The sequence below is a fragment of the Quercus robur genome, chromosome 2, assembly GCF_932294415.1.
Source record: "Quercus robur chromosome 2, dhQueRobu3.1, whole genome shotgun sequence".
NCBI lineage: Eukaryota > Viridiplantae > Streptophyta > Magnoliopsida > Fagales > Fagaceae > Quercus > Quercus robur.
This window is the reverse complement of record NC_065535.1, coordinates 64,761,195-64,775,958: the sequence shown is the minus strand read 5'-3', so window position 1 is coordinate 64,775,958 and position 14,764 is coordinate 64,761,195. Positions and strand designations below refer to the sequence as shown.

Below are 14,764 nucleotides of genomic sequence, written 5' to 3'. Positions count from 1 at the left end.
GTAAACTAACATTAACATTTTCTTCAAACCTCCCAATTTCATAGCAAGTTTTTAACAATCAATGTGATAGATTATGAATTGGCTTTGCTTCTTGTGGGTGTAATCATGGGACCACCAAAAGTCAAGTGGAACATTGCACCCATTCAATTGACATTATTTTCCACAAGTCTTATCCATCTATGCAATCTTGCTGCAATTATTAAGATTTTTTTTCTTAAGACAATACACATTTGCAGGAGTTACTAATTGCATATATGGTTTGTAACTCAATGAACACCCTCTTAACATTTCTAATGGAGATTTCTAAACTTCCTCATTGTAACTATCCAATTTTATAGCAAATTTTCAACAAATGTGATTGACAATGGGTTGGTTTTGTTTCTTGTGGGTGTAATCGTGACACCACCAAAAGTCAAGTGAACATTGCACCCATCCAATTGACCATTGACAATATTTTCCATAGTCTTAACCCATCTCTGCAATCTTGCTAGAGTTATTATGATTTATTTCTTACGACAATACACATTAACAGAGTTACTAGTCACAAACATAATTTGTAGCTTAACTGACAGCTCAAAATATTTTCAACCAAAACATTTAGAATTCAAATTCTCTCTCAACTTGTGGCTACCCCATGCGTTAGTTGGACTTATGCTCGTGGTGGTAGCTAGGATTAGAGATTTTAGTAACAATCGAAAAATCTAGTAAAACAAATAGCTGACGAAACCAAAAGAATATTCAGATAAAACTAAACTCTTTTATTTGGTTTATTTATTTATTTTTTATTTTATATATATAAATATATATATATATATATATATATATATATTTCTAATGGGAAAAGTCATAGTTTATCTTCTCAGCACACACAACGGAACTCTACCTAACATATACTCCTATAATGTATAGTGATATTTTACTCAACAAAATGTATCTCTCTAGTCTATTAGTAGCTGACGCTATATAATAATCCTTAGACAGTTAAGAGCTCTAATTTCTTTATCAAATTTGCTACTCTTAGAAATTCCATATACTCATCAAAAAATAAAATAAAATAAAATTCCATATATGTCATAGGTGTTTTTATAAAATGCAAACAAAGAATCTATGTACCTTTCAAACTTCGATCAATTGAAGCACTAACTATGCGTGTCTTTAGTTGTGCCGTGCTGCCAAAGTTTAGATACTGAACATGAAACCTACATGAGATCTATTTGAAACGAAATCAAAATGACAACCCTGTGTTCCCATGTATAAAAACCAAAGCTTTTCTAATCTAAAATCAATCAGCAGGGTCAGAGATCAATTAACAGGCTAGGGTAATATCTGATCATGGGTTTAACGGCCAAGTCGATGGTGCCTCTTCTTGCAGTGCTATTGCTAGTGTACTTGGGAGTGGCCCATGAAGAAGCCCCGAACCTGAATTCGCTGTCGCTATGCAGTAATTTATGTGATCAAGATGTGTTCAAGTGCCTCACAGACTGTTTTTCAAAGGGACCGGGCTTCCTGGATATAATACAATGCCTGCTTTCATGTGGCACAAAAGGCAATACATGCTTGACTAGTTGCACCAGCATCCCCGATACACCGGGAAGAACTTAATCCTATAGCGTTCAGTTAGAACTGTTCGCATCAACCAAAGCCGGGAATCAGAATAAATATATACAATGACGATAATTGTAATAAATCATGCTTATGAGCATTGAATAAAATGAAATCACGACACTAGTCTTCTGGTGATTTCTTTCTTATTGAATTCATCAATTATATTTGGTTCATGAGCCGAAACTCTTCCCCCCTCCCCCCTTTTTTTTTCTTCTCTCTTGTTCTTTTCCCTTAAATATATAAATCAGTAATGCTACACTCCACTTATGCAGTCAAAGTACTTTCAAAACCAATGGAGCAAATGCCCATCAATGAAGTAGTCAGTACTTGTACAGACTTCTTTTTCAACAATGTTTAATCACAATGCTGCTACAAAAGTTGGGTGGTAGCTAGTATTTCCTGATTTAAAATTCTTTTCATTCACAATCAAATACAAATAAGTTCACAGCAATCTGAATACATTCCCAAAACAATAATTCAGATCGATTTCCAAGGAAAATAGTTGCAACAAATTTGTGTCTTTACCAAAAAGCTTAAACAAAGTCATCCAGAGCTAAACCAGTTCCCAGAGTAAAACAGCTAGACTGGGGTATGCAAGAGCTAGGATAATGCGAGTCCCAGGGCCCTCAAAATGGACTACAGGTGATCATGCATATATCATAATTACCCATTACGATGGTAATGGAAGCTGCAATATGAAGGTAAATATGTACAGACTGAGCAGCCTATGCAGCCCATACCTAGCCTTGAGATATTCGACCTCTCTTTGTCTCGACACCTGACTGAGAAAATCTCTGCCGAAGAACTTGCATAACATCTTCTATTTTCACATCTTTATTTGCCAAAAGAACCATGGCATGATAGAGGACATCTGCCATCTCTGCGGCAGTACGTGACTTATCTTCATTCTCCTCCAATGTTCAACACAACTCATCAGCTTCCTCCCTGCAAATGAAAGTTCACATAAAAATCTTAAGTCAAAACACAGACACAAACACATACCCCTCAAAAAGATAATTCTCTTTGGTTTATTGATGATTTCTTCTGTGACTCATTCTTTATTCATTGACTGAAGCAAAGAGAGTATCCACTAAAATCAATCGACAGTCCAATAAAATCCATACTACCTGATTTTTGAGCACAGAAGCATATTATCAAGTAACAATCTCTTTGTCCACGAGGGTTTTCCATTTTGTTCTGCTGCTAATTCTGCTTTGCGTTGGGAGATTGTTGACCCTAATGAGTACAACGTGCTTAATGCAACTTATTTCCTTCAACCTGCGAAAAATGGTCCGAATTACTTAAAAAATAAAGCTAAAATATGTCTGGAGTAATGCAGAGAATAGATATGTTAGCATTGCTTATCAAATTTGATTGAAGGTACAAACCTGTTGGTGTTCTTTTAAATCAAAAACTGATGTATAATTACAAGTTTCTGACCCTATGTGGCAGATAGGCCCATTAGGCTTCCCTAGGTAGATTATCTGACAAATATTTGTGAGTTAAAGTTGAATGAAATCTAAGAAGAAAAATACAAATGCGCTAAGATTTTCCAAGTAGAAGTCTTCAAAACATACAGAGTCACGATCACAATAAAAAAAAAAATATCGTGAATATTGATGAAATTGTTTGAGGTCTCTCCCTTTGTCCACAACGTCGACCGTGATCTGCTATAGAATGTTGCCTTCCGAGAGGAAATGGCTGTAGCGACTGCATCTCGGTTTGCAAAGCCTTGCATTAATATGGCTCCTGTATCAACATTTTGAGCTATTGTACTGCCAAACCTTTGTCATCCCATTTTACACTGTCTAACAATGTGTGAACCTGAAATACTATTTGATTACACTCCCAATTTATTTGTAAATGCAAAATTTCAGTCCTTAAAGAGACTAAAGGATGCATGAAAAATATAATAGAACCAAGAAATAAATTAAAACAGATAAGGCACCACCTTTCATATTACAGACCATGTGAACATAAAGTTAAATCAAGAAAAAAAAATGATAGATAGATAGATAAGGGATAACCTTTCAGATTTAAGTGTCATTAGTACTTTAAAGGCTTCCTTTCCTTTCATATTAATCTGCAACTATGGGTGTGGCCTTAAATAGCTCCAACTATCACAAATATAATCGATTTTTTCTCAAATCTCAAACCATTGACAGAAAGCAAACCGGGGGGGGGTGTGGTGTTGTGGGGTGCAGGGGACTCAGCCAGCTTACCTAAGCTTACTATTTTGTTGACATATTATCTTAATATCTATATATTTACATACCATCCCAACAATTAATTAAAACCAAGATGCCAAGATCTAGAAAGATTGTTGGACTCATCACAAACCAAAGAGAGAATGTTTGTAGTGTTAAAATACAGTGACAAAAGCAAAATATACAGTGATAAAAGGAAAAAGGGAAGAGGGCCCCAGAATTCAATTTATATAATTTTGTCTTCACTACAAAGGGAGCGTTTAAATTTGAATAATCCAAATCTTAGTAATTATGGCTTCACTGTAGGATGAAATAGTATACTACCTAGATTTGCATAAGATGAAGCCTATGAGAATTATCAGAATGGTTTATTCAAAAGAAAATAACAAGCAAAGGTAATGCATCAAGGGGGGTGGGGAGGGCGGAGAATAAACAAAAGAGGAAAAAAATGAAACTAGTTGCTACTTGTACAAGTAATTATGTAATTGAAAGTTTATGGTGTCCAACAAAGCTGAAGTTCATATAAAAGTTCCTTTCCAACATCAACAACAATATTGAAATCAAGAGCCCATATGTGGCTCACATAATCAATATATGTTGATTATCAGGCCACCATGAACACCGCAAGAGAAATTGGGAACATGATTCTTAAGTAGTATTAGCTGTCTTCTCTTTGCCATAAATGTGAAGGTCCATACCACTATGACCATAATAGAAACTTAACCATGCACGGTTGACTTTAACAAGAAACGAGATGTCAAACAGTATGTAACCAGAGGGTGCAGGGCCTGCTGGCTCAAGCAACACTAAAGGCGTAGTAACGTGCATGCGTGCGTGTAGGAGCAAGCACACACACCTATAAGGATGCATAATACGTGCATAATACCCTTAGGTATGCAACTAAGCATTGAGACAGATGTAATTGTTGGCCAGTTTGGATGGAGGGAGAGGGAGGAGGAATAGAGGGGAGTAGAATAGAGTTGGTCAAAAATGATTGTCTTGGAGGACAGGAGGGAAAGTGGAGGTTGGGATGTGAACTCCAGTTTTTTTTCCATAAGTATGGAGCCCAGATGTAGCTTGAGTAATGATATAAAGCATATAATCAGGCAACAATGGACACTTTCAAGAGATGTTTATTAGATGAATGGGAAACCCAGCCATCAGATTTCCTTCTCTCTATTTTGTTTTCCAGACGTGTAACAGTACCTACCAAGGCTACCATAAGTCCATAATGGCCAGAGTAGACACCTGACTATGGCTGGTTAAATCTTGAGCTTTCATTATTAAATAGATAATGATGTTATGATGGCCTGACAAGGTTGTCTCCCCCATTAACTTTACCAACACAAATTTGGGAGAAGATAAAATAGAGATTAGTTGGGTACGATTACTACTGCATTCTGGTAGACAATTTATGCCAAGGGTCTCAATCAATATTTTTTTTTTTTTTTTTTTTTGAATCTCTAGACTAACACCACTCACATAATATCAAAAGCCAATTAATTTTCGCATCCCCATCACGTCGTGTCCTAAAGTTTCAAGAATTGACGTGTCTCATGTCGTGTCTGTGTATGCTTCTTAGTAGCAACTCATAACCGTAATTGCAAAGACACCACTGTAAATTCCAATCCTATCATTTGCAACACATTTCTTCCGTATTAAATTGCCACATTCTTATTTCCAGACTTTATTCCATGCACAAATACACATGCACACACACATGCTTTATGTAACTAAGCTAAGCGAATAAAGAAATGGTGAAATGGTAAATTGGCTTTTGATATTATGTTGATACTTAGAAGATCAAATCATTGATTTAGTCCTTTGAGCATCAACTAATGCACACAATATATAATCACAATTGAACAGTCCAAATGAATAACAAAATGAACACTGAAGCAAAACAACAAGCTCATAAGAGGCAATAACTTTAGATTGTTTTAGTAGAGTACCTTGGATTCAAGACAAAGACCTTTCCCTTGTTTATTAATGGAAGCATAAACCAGATGATGGGTCTTCTTCTTATGGTTGTCCCAACTGTAACCACTATGGGAAATGCAAAGACGGGATCCAGAGGATACTCTGAGAGATTGAGGGCAGAGAAAATATGACACCACCATTATAGAACCCCCCAAAAAATACGTAAGCTCCCAATGTCTCTTTTCACATTAGTTCCGGGCCATCCTAGAAATATAAAATGTTACAATGAATTAAATTTAGGTGAAAATACCATTTTTCAAACTTATATTTTTTTTGGTTATTGTCAATTTAGTCATCTTTTTTAATATAGAATAAAAATTATACTCTAACTTAGTTTAAGTCTATATGTATTAGACAAATCTAATTTAGAATTTAAAAACCACTAACACACTACCAAAGTAAATTAGTATATTAAAAAAATTACAAATTATATTATTTAATTTTGTCATGTAAGTGCATTTGGCACACCAAACACTAAAAACCTACCAACATCAAATATTCCAAATGCCAAATAAATTTGACAATTGTTACAGTACCATCCTACTATTAGAACAGTACGGACAACCATGCTAAAAATATTTATTATTATTTTATTAATCTCTCTCTCTCTCTCTCTCTCTCTCTCTCTCTCTCTCTCTCTCTCTCTCTCTCTCTCTCTCTCTCTCTCTCTCTCTCTCTCTCTCTCTCTCTCTCTCTCTCTCTCTCCATGTTATTTGCTAAGCTTATAGCATTGTCAAACTTGCCACATCGTTCACCACATCATTCGGGCCACCCACCTTTAGATCTCTCTCAATTAGCCAGTTGTTATTGAGGTCTTTTTTTTTTTTTTTTTTTTTGGGTGGTGGGCTAGTTTTGGTTGGTTGTGGTTATAGTAGCGGGTGCTGGTTGAGTTGATTTCAAGTTTTGGTTACAATGGTCGATGGTGGTTGGTTAATTTTAAGTGGCAATGGGTTTGCAGTAGTGGTGGATTGTGGTGGTGGTGGTAGTAGAGATTTCAATTAGGTGAAGTTGAGGGTTTTGTATTTATTGTTTTTATTGTAGGAGTTTTTAAAGTTTATTTTAATGTATTGTATATATTATTTTAATGTGTTGTATGGAATAATAGAATATCTGATGTAGGTGAATTGTAAAATGATATATTAAAATAGATAAAAATAAGTTTTTGATGTGTCAAAATTGCATTTTATTTTATTTTATAATTTAATCCTCTAACTGCTTTATTTATTTATTTATTTTACTTCATTTCAATCCTTTTAACTTTAACCTGTTGATCCTTCTATCCAAACCGCACTCCTCAAAAATGATATATAGTTTAAGTTTCGTGAGTTTTAAAAATTAATGAAAAAAAGCTACAATGAATTTTATAAAATAAAATAAATGCCTAAAATCAATTAAAACCCAAACAGCATCACTCAAGAATCAAGAGACACTATTTTGGTGATCATGGAGAAAGCTGAGGGTGCATATGGAGGAAAATCACCAAATTGGAACCCAAAATTGTCATCCAAGTCATCTTCATTATTAATTTGTAACATTTAGGCTGAGTTTGGATATCGTTTATTTGCTTAAAACTAAAAACATAATTTTTAAATGTGTGAATAGTATCGTGGGACCTAAAAATACCAAAAATGATGGCAATCAATTTTTGGTGTAGGTAGAAATTAAACTCTAAATACAACTATTAGAGACTTTACCAGTTGATCTAATTGGAATCCATATTTATTTTATTTTTATTTTTTTAGTAAAACTCATTACAATTTTATGTTTATATCAAACTTTTTGGTGGGATAAGTTACAAAGGATGATCTAGAAAAAGTGTATTCCGTAAGCTAAGTCGAAGCTTGATTCATACGCCATCACTCTCGCTATAGTAACTGCGGTCTGTTTCTTTCTTTAGTCTCAGTTATAAAAAGACAGTATCAACTGCCTTTTGCTTTCAATTTTCATTCACGTTATTATTTTTCCGCTTTCCCAAATCAAAATTGAAAAACCATGTTGATCTCTCAAACTCAACTGAGCTCGGTGCTTCTGCTACTCCTCCGGTAACTCCACCACCATCCCAACAAAGCTTTGCACTCTCACTTCCACAGAGAATGCAAAAGGACACTTGCTTCCATTGCCGTCAGCAAGGCCACTGGGCCAGAGATTGCCCCCTCAAGAAATCTCAGCCCTCCACCTCTTTCTCCAACGGTCCTGATCTCCCCCTCTTTCGCTGCCCATGTGGCCTCGGATTCTGTCTTGTTCGGGTTTCCCATTCCGACAAGAACCCCGGCAGAAAGTTTTTCACTTGCCCTGGCATTAACGTAAGATCAAAGACACTCTCTCTCTCCCTCTCTGTCTTTTTCAATTTCCAATTCTTTCTGATTATTTTTTTGTTTTTTTGTTCAACTTTGGTATAATGATGTAAGGTAATAAATGTGGGGTTTTTATATAGTGGTGTGACGAAGTGACAGCTGGTGAAACTAGCAAGTCTCCTCCTGAGTGTGTATCCGTATCCTAAGTGTTCATGTGAAGCCGGAGTTTGTAAAAGAATTATGCTGAATAGGAGCCCAAATGCGGGTCGAACCTGCTTTGTCTGTCGAGTCCCAAGGGTATGTCCTCATTGTTCATTGTTACTTTGGATTAGATTCAAATTTGAAGTTGTATGTACGTGGTGGTTCTTTAACGTAATTCTTGTAGCTAATTTATAATTTCTGGATTCTTGTGTGGTTTTCCTTTCACCTTTGGTTATGACTCCAAATTCATATATTTTTTTATAGGTGTTTTCCCTTCATTTGATCCCATGTTCGTTCCTCATGATGTGTCTAATTATGAATGCTTTAGTTACCTGCCTCATAGTCCTTTAATTGTTGAATTTGATGAGCCATCATCACAAATATCTGGTCAGGATGCTCGGGCTTTGTGTGATGTTTCTCTGGAAATGCCAATTGCCAAGAGTCCTCCTGCTATGTCAGAAGGCAGAATAACAACGTTAAACATGGAGTTTCTTGAGCAGACAGTGTTGGATGTCCAAAATAAGTTTCTTGCCTATCTAGAGTCCATGGCACAGGAAGCGGAATCAACTTTTAATGTTTTGGATATTCAATTAGTCAATCATGCACCTTTTCATGAGCTAGTGAAGAAATTCATTGTCTGTGCATCATCACTAGCTGACAAAGAAAAGTCAGTCAACCAGGAACAATCTTTGCAAGCATTGATTGAACTGTATCTTAGTGAGAAAGTTAGATATGATGATATTTCTCGCATCCATGCTGGGACAGAAACTGCTTTAACAGCCTCGAATCGTCACCTTATATCACTTCGAGAAGAGGCTTCCTGTGTCAAAGATTTGCTTCTTCGAATTGAGAATCAGTTGTCCAGTTGTGAGGCTGAGACGAAGGAGCTAGAGACTCGTTCGGGCGAGATTTCTAGGAATATGTTGGGAGTCCCAGAAGAGTTTGCAGGCTGCATATGGGGAAGCAGAAGAGGCACTGAAGCTTCATCAAATGAAATTCTGTCAGCAGAGGGAGCAAATGCAAAATGCAATCATGGCAGGGCTAGAGTTAGAAAAAAAATATCAGATTAGAATTTGAGAATGAATCTTCTATATTGCATTAATCAGATTAGAATGTACAAAAGCCTATTTATACAAGAATTGATACAAGAGGTAAAAAATATCTAATCCTAACTAACTCCACTTTATATGGATCAAGGCCTTACAACCAATCAAAACATTACACGTGTCTATGTAGAAATAGCTACTAAACTACTGATGCAACTAATTCAAAAACTGCAAGTCGTATTAGCTGTTGTAGAGTGTCGTTTAAGTGTTACTGCTGCAAGTCTTCAGTGCTCTGTTTTGAAGCCTAAAGGTCTGCTTCTCTGCAATGAATGCTTGCTTCAGCCTTGCTTCAATCCAAAATATGACATGATGCTAATATAAAAAAATGTAGATAGTGCCACTTATTATTAGTAGTGTAGGTTGATGTGTCCTTCCCCTTCTCTCCGAGCAGTAATGCTTATATCAAGGGGTTTTTTTTTTTTTTTTTAATTAATAAAAGCTTGTATAACACTATTCTCAGACCAATTTGCTTTCTTTTCTTTTTTGGTAATTCAGTGGATTAAAGAAACAAAACAATTTTACAAAGAGTCTTTTGGACCACCAAAAACAGGGGAAACAATCCACACACACATAGACAAAATGCACAGCGCTAAGTCTGAGACAGCGCGGCACTAACAAAGTCAGCAAAATCGATGTGAGCATCAACTTATCCTTGCATCTGCTATTTTTCCTATATTATTCCAGAATTAAACTTGCCAAAAAATAAAAATAAATAAAATAAATCTTTTTAAATTCTTGACCAAATATGTGCCATTGGGCTGTCTAACTCGAGAGGAGTGTGGCCCAAACCATGGCCCAATATGCTGACCCAAACGCCACCAGTGAGATTCATTGTAAAACAAAAACAAACTCTTTTCACAATATTATTGTGATTTGGGATCAGCAGAAGTGCATTTTACACTAACAAAAAATTAAAATGACAATACGACCAAAATTTCTAACTTAGTTCAACTAGTTTCAAGCCTGTGTTTCTCAAAAAAAAAAAAAAAAAAGTTTCAAGCCTACGATCCAACAAAAAATCCACTATCAATTGTAAAGATCATGGCCATTCTTCCAAACTATTTTTATGAAAGCACAAACATAAACTAACCCAAATCCCTAATGCTCCCACCAGTGCTCTCACGCTAATGCACTTAACTACACAGTTTTTTTCTTTTTTCAAATTTTTTTTTTTTTTGAATGCTTTTGTCTTAAACTACTCACATATCAAAGCTACATATCAATGTATTTATAGGGACTATTGCCTCTCCCTACTTAAAAATAAAGTAAAATAAAATAAAAAAATAAATCAGTGCAAAACTAGTACTCCATAGGATTAGTGCTCTTATCAATGTCAAAAGTAACACTTAGTATGAGTTTGGATACAACGTTTGCGTCTATGCGTTTGCGTCTATGTGTTTTTTAGTGGGTCTCGTGCAATATTCACAGGACCTACAAATACTTTTTTCAACAAAAATAACTTTAAAATTGGGTCTCATAGTACTATTTACATATTTAAAAATTATTTTGTTATAGTATTTTTAGTTTTCAGTAATAAGTAGTATCTAAACATACCCTTAATACACCGTCTTGTTATTCTTATAAAAAAAATTGCACAAAAAAGTCAAAGAATTTACAATGCAAAAAAACTCTACTCACTAATTAGGATTGAGATCTAGGTATTGCACTTGATGCAATAGCTCTCAATGGCTAAGATTCAAATTTGAAAAAAAAAAAAAAAAAAATGACTTTCAGTCTCAACTATTGAATAAATAAAATGAGAAAAAGTTAAATTATGAAAGTCAAAAAGTTAAAGCGGTAAAAAAAAAAAAAAAAAAAAAAAAAAAAAAAAAAAAAAAATTGAGTATAGAGGGGATAATTGCTCCAGGTACAAATGCCTAATCCCACTAATCCCATATACAAACTCTAACACTATAACTCTTCATAGTTCATAAACATCCAAATATCATGTTGTTTGTTCCTAGTGATGGTGTCTTTGTAAAACCACTGGAGGATGGACTGGAGACGATAGACTTGATTATGTGCAAAGTTAAACATAGTAAAATTAAAACTTTGATCTCTCTTCCTCTATACTTCTAGGGGAGCATGGAAAAGAGCTCTGCTCTAATACCAATAGTGATAAAAAAAAAAAAAAAAAAACAATACACATATGCAGCAATTTTAACATCAAATAAGATTTAAAAAGTAGAAGAATGTCAAACTAGAAGAATATTACTCCAAAAAAACAAATAAGATTAAAAGAGTAGATCATTATATATAATATAATTTAACATCAAATACAACAAGTCAAATCCATAACATGCAGCCTTTATTTTCCAAAGTTCACAACTCTCTTTTCTATCTTTCCCAAAACAAAGTGATATAAAAGAAGTAACATAAAAAAGAACAAAATGTTCACTTATCACTCTCTCTCAAAGTAATACCATCACCACCAAAGTCCCAATTCCCATAACAACAGTCATAAATCCAGCGCTTAATCCATGAGCATAACCAGGATTTGGTGAATTTGCTGGTGCTAGTTCCAGAGAACTATTTGTTATCGAAGTGTGAAGACTATGCTCTCCATTAGACAAGACAACCACAATTAGCTTCTGACCTCTTTCATTACATTTCCCCTCAGACCCACCTATGAAATAGAATGGTCCTGAATGGTTCAACTCAATCTTGGTCATGCCCTCCTTGTATTTTTCAATTGGCTTCGCTTTGTTGCAACTCTCGTAGTCCTCTTTTGCCACTCTTAGTACTGAGTCAATTTTGGGGTCATACTCAAAGACTGTGTAGGCAAGAAAACGAGGATACATGCAGTAGTATTAAAGTAGAAAGAAGATGCAAGAATTAAAATTAAAAATAATATGGAAAGTAATAAAAAATAAATCAACAAAAAGATGCTAATTCATGATAACTCGATGGATTGCATGGCCATTGTGCTTGTGACGCATCATTCAAATTTCTGCCCTATCAACTTGAACTAATTCAGACTATAAAACTGCAAATGACTCATTAAATAGGAGAAATTAGTAGAAAGATGTCAATGATAAAATATGGCACACAGCAATGTTTGGAGAAAAAAAGGAAGTTCCCTTCTCTTTTATCCAGCAATTCTTCTTATAATTTGGAGGTAATTTCAAAATCAAATTCTAAAAAAAAAAAAAAATTTATTAAAACATTAGACTATTTAAATTATTTAAATTCTCCTCCTCTGAGTATTATTGTTAACTAAAATGTGAAGTAATGAAAGTAAATTGCACAACATTTATTTGATTTTTGAGTACCAAAAGACCCGTAATATAAACATCACGTGGCATTTTATTGGGAAAAAAAAATAATCACATCTTTATTAAACTTTATTTATCTGTTGGACTTTTTCAAAGTTATCTTTATAGTTTATACAATTTGTTTTGGGGCCAAAGTAATATATGTCATTTATATGGAAGCCTCTTTTTTATGTTTAAATTGAAACATTTAGAAAGTTTAAGTTTTAATTAAGAATTTTTAAAATCACATCCAAATTATAGGGAGAATGACATAATCTATAATCCATCGAGAAAAGTTATTTAATAGTGCACGGATACAACTTTTTTCACAACTAATTTTACAATTTGAAGTGGTTGATAGTAAGTGATAGAAAAAAATAGTGAGTCTAAGTGTTAGTTGTATCTATTACTCATAATCGATCATTTTAGTAATTATAAAATTATTTATGAAAAAAAAAATTGTCCTTAGCATTACTGGAAATTACTAAGAATTGAGATAGAGAATTACTCATGGTTTTAAAAACCAAACCGGACCAGCCGATCCAACCGGTTCAATTGGGAACAGTCCTTCAATCTGGTCCAATTATGAGTAAAAACCAGAAATAGCTTAAAAACCAAGAAAATTAGAAAACCGGCTAGTTCAACTGAAGAACAGGGAATCGGCATGGTCTAACCGGTTACTAATCGGTTGGGATTTTTTGACTTTTTCCCAACCTAAAACTACGTCATTTTGGCCGGGAACCTAAAATCTAACCCTAAAGTCCTAACTCCTAAACACTCTCAGAGTCTCACGCCTCTCTCAAATCTCTTTGCCTCTCTGCCTCACTCTAACGGTCTTACCTCACTCAACTCATCTCAACTCTCAAGCTCTTTGCCTCACTCTCCCTGCCTCACGCACGTGACACGCCTCTTGATCCTCACGACATCTGAAGTGTCTTATGTTCCCTCAAGTCTTGCCATCACCATTGATTTTTTTTCTTTTTTCCTTCTCGGACTCGCCCTCACCCTTCGAGCGCTGCTCTCTACTTCTCGACTTCATCAAGTGGTATTCTTTTCTTTTGATTTTGATTACTTAATTTTGATCATTTTCTCGGTTCATTTTTTTAAATTTTTTTTTTTTCATTTCATTTCTCTTGGCTTCATCTTAGATTCTCCGTTCATGTTCTCGGCTTCATCTCAGGTTCTTTGTTCTATGACTTCACTAGTAAGTGGTAACTTCTATCGTTAATTCTCCTTTCAATTATTAGTTTACAGAGTATGTTGTCTATTTTGTGTATGTTTTGGATTTGATTTACAGAGCATTTGTGTTTGTGAAATATAGTTTACAGAGTATTATACTATTGTTTGTGTATGTTGTGTTGATAAATGGTTGCTGTCAGTCTGAAATTGTGGAGTGAAATGGAGTTCGCCTCTATACCATCTAATGAACATGCTTCTAAAACCAGGTCTAATGCTAATTCTTCATCTATGAGAGCAAAATGTGATGTTATGAACTTATTTGCTTGAAACTTTAAAACTAATTTGCTATTTTGATGTAATGAACTTATTTGCTATTTTCCATTTGGATGTAAATGTAATGACTAATGAACTTATTTATTTGGTTTTGTTGAAAGTTTATTATGTTGAGGATGATTGTATTGTAATGTTATTGTGTTAAATTCTTTAAAAAGATGTTATGTACTTATATACTTGTATTTTTTTAAAAAGGAAACATATTTATTACTATTGGTTTGTTAGTTTTAGTATATTAAAAAATTATTAATTATTTATATAATTTAAATAAATAATAATTAAATTATTTATGATGTCACTGGTTCAACCATCGGTTGGACCCCGGTCCAACTAGAAAATCGGTAATTAGCTCCTTTTCCAGTTCTATCACTGTACCGGTTTTTAAAACCTTGGTTTTAATCCTAAAATTTAGCCATGTACTACACATCCATAACAAAAAGTTAAAACAGTTTATATTTAAAATTTAGCAACTACCATTTTTTTTTCTTTTATGGTAAAAGGATCAATTTTAATCCTAAAATGTACTGTTTTAATCATAAAAGTTAGCCACTTACTACAAATTCATAACAAAAGTTAAAAAGAGTTTAAATTTCAAATATATTTCT

The 14,764-nt window shown here is 34.2% G+C and overlaps 1 protein-coding gene and 1 pseudogene across 4 annotated transcripts in view; one reads left to right on the top strand and one right to left on the bottom strand.

Moving 5' to 3' along the window:
• Window positions 1-3,387, bottom strand: part of LOC126714484 (histidine biosynthesis bifunctional protein hisIE, chloroplastic-like) — a 37,337-nt pseudogene extending 33,950 nt beyond the window's left edge.
• LOC126714483 (uncharacterized) overlaps window positions 1-14,764 on the top strand; it is an 85,673-nt gene that overhangs the window by 29,182 nt on the left and 41,727 nt on the right. The window contains exons 1-2 of one of the 4 annotated variants that reach the window (XM_050414647.1): window positions 7,951-8,095; window positions 8,227-8,383. The exons of the other annotated variants lie outside the window; for them this stretch is intronic. Of the exons in view, the coding sequence (XP_050270604.1) occupies window positions 8,327-8,383 (57 nt within the window). The 5' untranslated portion in view covers window positions 7,951-8,095; window positions 8,227-8,326. Of the gene's footprint in view, window positions 1-7,950; window positions 8,096-8,226; window positions 8,384-14,764 lie in introns of those variants that run through there. 4 annotated transcript variants of the gene reach the window in all.